At 43.1% G+C, this 4,019-nt stretch overlaps 1 protein-coding gene and 1 long non-coding RNA gene across 3 annotated transcripts in view; both read left to right on the top strand.

Moving 5' to 3' along the window:
• Window positions 1–1,698, top strand: part of exosc8 (exosome component 8) — a 25,903-nt gene extending 24,205 nt beyond the window's left edge. The window contains exon 8 of the mRNA XM_070439946.1: window positions 1,405–1,698. Coding sequence (XP_070296047.1) covers window positions 1,405–1,599 — 195 coding nt within the window. The 3' untranslated portion in view covers window positions 1,600–1,698. The remainder of the gene's footprint in view (window positions 1–1,404) is intronic.
• A 1,351-nt stretch (window positions 1,699–3,049) lies between these two features.
• LOC139024948 (uncharacterized) lies at window positions 3,050–3,688 on the top strand. Of its 2 annotated transcripts, XR_011476344.1 has the most exons (4): window positions 3,050–3,111; window positions 3,170–3,257; window positions 3,428–3,465; window positions 3,500–3,688. It is a non-coding gene; the product is annotated as an uncharacterized lncRNA (long non-coding RNA). The 2 variants fall into 2 exon arrangements; XR_011476343.1 differs by lacking the exon at window positions 3,428–3,465 and having other exon boundaries at window positions 3,170–3,241; window positions 3,476–3,688.
• Window positions 3,689–4,019: the final 331 nt, after the last annotated feature.

Here is a 4,019-nt window from a genome sequence, read left to right as displayed (position 1 = left end):
AATAACATTTGAAATATTTCTTGTTAGCCCCTCCCTAGTCTTCACTGCCCAGAACCAAATCCACCCTTCTCAACCCAGTCCCAAAACAAGCRTAAACCCCTTCCCCCAATATACAGTGCATTCAGAAGTATTCAGACTACTTAACTTTTTCACATTTTTGTGTTTATAGCCTGATTTAAAAAAAATAAAAAATTAATGTATTGATTAAATTAAGATTGTCACTGTCCTAGACACAATACCCCATAATTTCAAAGTGGAATTATCTATTTAGAAATGTTTACAAATTAAAAGCTGAAATGTCTTGAGTCAATAAGTATTCAACCTTAAATTAAATTCAGGAGTATAAATATGCTTAATAAGTTGCATGTGATATAATAGTGTTTGTGATTTGACTACGTCATCTCTGTACCCCACATATACAATTACAGTATATGTAAGGTCCCTCTGTCGAGCAGTGAATTTCAAACACAAAGACCAGGGAGGTTTTTCCAATGCCTCGCAAAGGTCACCTATTGGTAGATGGGTAAAAAAAAAAAAAGCAGACATTGAATATCCCTTTGAACATGGTGAAGTAATTAATTACACTTCAGATGGTGTATCAAGACAAAGATACAGGTGTCCTTACTAACTCAGTTGCCGGAGAGGGATTTCACCAATGGTGATATAAAAAAAAGTTAGGAGAGAACTATCACAGCCATTAAAATGAGGAAGAATAAAATTACAAAACATGCKTCCTTGTTTGCAACAAAAAAGTAAAGTAAAACTGCAAAAAATGTGGCAATACTAACCATTATGTTTGGGGCAAGCCAACACATCACTGAGTACCACTTCATATTTTCAAGCGTGTTGGTGGCTGCATCATGTTATGGGTATGCTTGTCATTTACAAGGACTAGGGAGTTTTTTTTTTAGGATAAAGAGAAACGGAATAGAGCTAAGCACAGGCAAAATCCTAGAGGAAAACCTGGTTGTCTGCTTGCCAACAGACCCTGGGAGAGAGAGATTCACCTTTCAGCAGGACAATAACCTAAAACACAAGACCAAATATAAACTGGAGTTGCTTACTAAGACATTGAATGTTCCCGAGTGGCCCAGTTAGTTTTGATTAATGACAAACAACCAACTTGACAGAGCTTGAATATTAATATTGTTCAAAGCTCTTGGACTTACCCAGAAAGACTCACAGCTGTAATCACTGCCACAGGTGATTTTATTGACTCACGGGTGTGAATAAAATATAGATTTCTGTATTTCATTTTCAAATTTGCAAAAATGTCCAAACATGTTTTCACTTTATCATTATGGGATATTGTGTGTAGCTGTGTGAGGAAAGAAATGACTTCCATCCATTTTGAATTCAGGCTGTAACAACAATGGGGTTCAAGGGGTGTGAATACTTTCTGATCTCTTAAAAGAACTCAAGTTCACAGGTCAGCTGTTGTCTGAAAACTCTCCTCTGTTGTTGCTGTCCTCTTCTCCAGGTGGTACATCATTATCAGGTGAGAAGCTTCAYGATTGTATCAGCAGAGCCACGACGAGACACAAGGAGGTCCGCAAACTCATCGACAAAGTCATACAGAGCGCCGAGACACCGAAATAAACACACACACACGTTTATGTTTCTCTAAAAGTTGTATTTTCCTGTCAATATATATTTTCTTTATCACAATAAACTGCTGATAAAGACCATTTTAAAACATTCTGCCTCAGTATCCCAGAAATGTCTCACACAAATATACACTTGTCCTTGACTGCCCAGCCGTCCCCACTAGTACAAGAAAATGCCATATGAAAAACGCACTCAGCAATTGCATGCTGGGAAAACAAGTTCTCTGTTGTGTTCGGCATCAAGATCATCTTCCCGCAGAGAGAGCTATTCTGTGACTGTAAAATGGCACACTATTTCCTACAGTGCACTAGTTTTGACCAGAGCCTGATCAACAGTAGTACACTATGAAGGGAATAGTGTACCATTTTCAGATGCAKCCAAAGRCATGCAGAATCGGGCACGGTCGTTCACGAGGAGTCTTCTGAGTTGTGCTGTGCAGTCAGTGTCCGTCCATGGGTTAGGCTCTGTTTGAGCCACCATAGGGAGGGACACAGTGGCATAACCGGACAGCAGTCGGGTAGGAAAACACCTCCCACTAACAAAAGAACGCATCTTAATTTTCTAAACACATTTCAAAAATAGGTTATTTTAAAAACGCTAGGTTCTGTTTCTAAAAAACCAGTTCTATGGTCGTCGGGACAACCTGGTTCAGGCTCACACGCCGGCCATACCAAAAAATCATTATTGGTGACACCCAGTGTCATAACGTTCAATATGGTCATAACACTGTCATGACCATATATTTACACCTGTTTGTGTGACATATTGCATTATTGTATGGCCGGCTATGACCCCCGCATAAGTGTCAAAACCCACACTAATTCAAATCAGTTTTTTCCCTAGGCCAAGTTTACTTAATTTTTTTTTTTTTTTAAGTTTGTTTTCTTAATCCTTTGTTGTAATGAATTCTTTATAGTCATGTTTTTGTTTCCATCATATTTTTTCAAAAACTTGTAGAAAATACACTTTATGACGTCATAATCAGATAGTCCAATCACGTACATTGTCCTTATGTCAGTCACGAGGGTGTCTGTCCTGCAGTCATCAACAACAGAGCATTGGCCTAGGTGCACGTCTGACATCAATGTGTACGCAATTACAATTCATATTTAATATGGTGAATTTCAGAAAATGTTTATATAATGTACTGTTCACAACGTAGGTTACGGATGCAATGGAATGTTTTGCCTTGTGTGTGGTAGGTTTGACACATATGTAGGTGTCATAAACAGCATAGTAACACAATATATGTCACAACAGGTCTAAATATATGTCATGACAGAGTTATGACATGTTATGACCGTGACATAACGTGTTATGATGCTGGGTGAGAAAAGTGTTATCCGTTATTACATTCATAACTTTCATCTTCTCTCAGTCACAAAATAACAAGTATTTTTGCTGTAGTCTCCACAGTGAGGGAGACATGGGGCCTGTATGCTCTCCACAGTGAGGGAGACTGGGGCCTGTAAGTCTCCACAGTGAGGGAGACATGGGGCAAGAGTCTCCACAGTGAGGGAGACATGGGGCAGAGTCTCACAGTGAGGGAGACATGGGGCAGAGTCTCCACAGTGAGGGAGACATGGGGCAAGAGTCTCCACAGTGAGGGAGTTGGGAGGCAAGAGTCTCCACAGTGAGGGAGTTGGGAGGCAACGAGAGTCCAGTGAGGATGGGCAAGCCAGTGGAGGAGTTGGGAGCAAGAGTCTCCACAGTGAGGGGACATGGGGCAAGAGTCTCCACAGTGGGAGGGAGTTGGGGGGCAAGAGAGTCTCCACAGTGAGGAGTTGGGGCAAGAGAGTCCACAGTAAGGAGTTGGGAGGCAAGAGAGTCTCACATGAGGGAGTTGGGAGGCAAGAGGTCTCCACAGTGGGAGGGAGTTGGGGGGCAAGAGAGTCTCCACAGTGAGGGAGATGGGAGGCAAGAGAGTCTCCACAGTGAGGGAGGAAAGAGTGCAGTTTGGATCATTCATGTCTTCATGAAGGGAAGGGGGGGTTGGTTTTCTCTCCATGAATCTGGGGAGGTGCCATGGCATTGCTCACCAGATGGCTGGGGGTCATTTTTAATGTGTGTTGTAGGGGGTCGTCATGATTAGGGGTGGGCTGCGGTGTGCTCTCTTCCTCTTACTTGCTTCTTGGTTGCTGGCGTAATGTAGCCGTGGGCGACGCCCCCGGAGCCCCGCCCCCCTCATAGCCATTTGCTGCTGCATTTGGTGCAAAGAATTGCAACTGATGGAGAGATAGAGAGGGAGGGGGAGAGAGAGAGAGGGAGAGAGAGGGAGGGAGGGAGGGAGAGAGAGAGAGGAGGGAGGGAGAGAGAGGGAGGGAGAGAGGGAGAGAGGGAGGGAGAGAGGAGGGGGGAGGGAGAGGGAGAGGGAGGGAGGGAGAGGGGAGGAGGGAGAGAGAGGGAGAGAG

The sequence above is a fragment of the Salvelinus sp. IW2-2015 genome, unplaced genomic scaffold, assembly GCF_002910315.2.
Source record: "Salvelinus sp. IW2-2015 unplaced genomic scaffold, ASM291031v2 Un_scaffold2057, whole genome shotgun sequence".
NCBI lineage: Eukaryota > Metazoa > Chordata > Actinopteri > Salmoniformes > Salmonidae > Salvelinus > Salvelinus sp. IW2-2015.
Note: the sequence above shows the minus strand (reverse complement) of the source record. Positions and strands in the feature narration are given on the sequence as shown.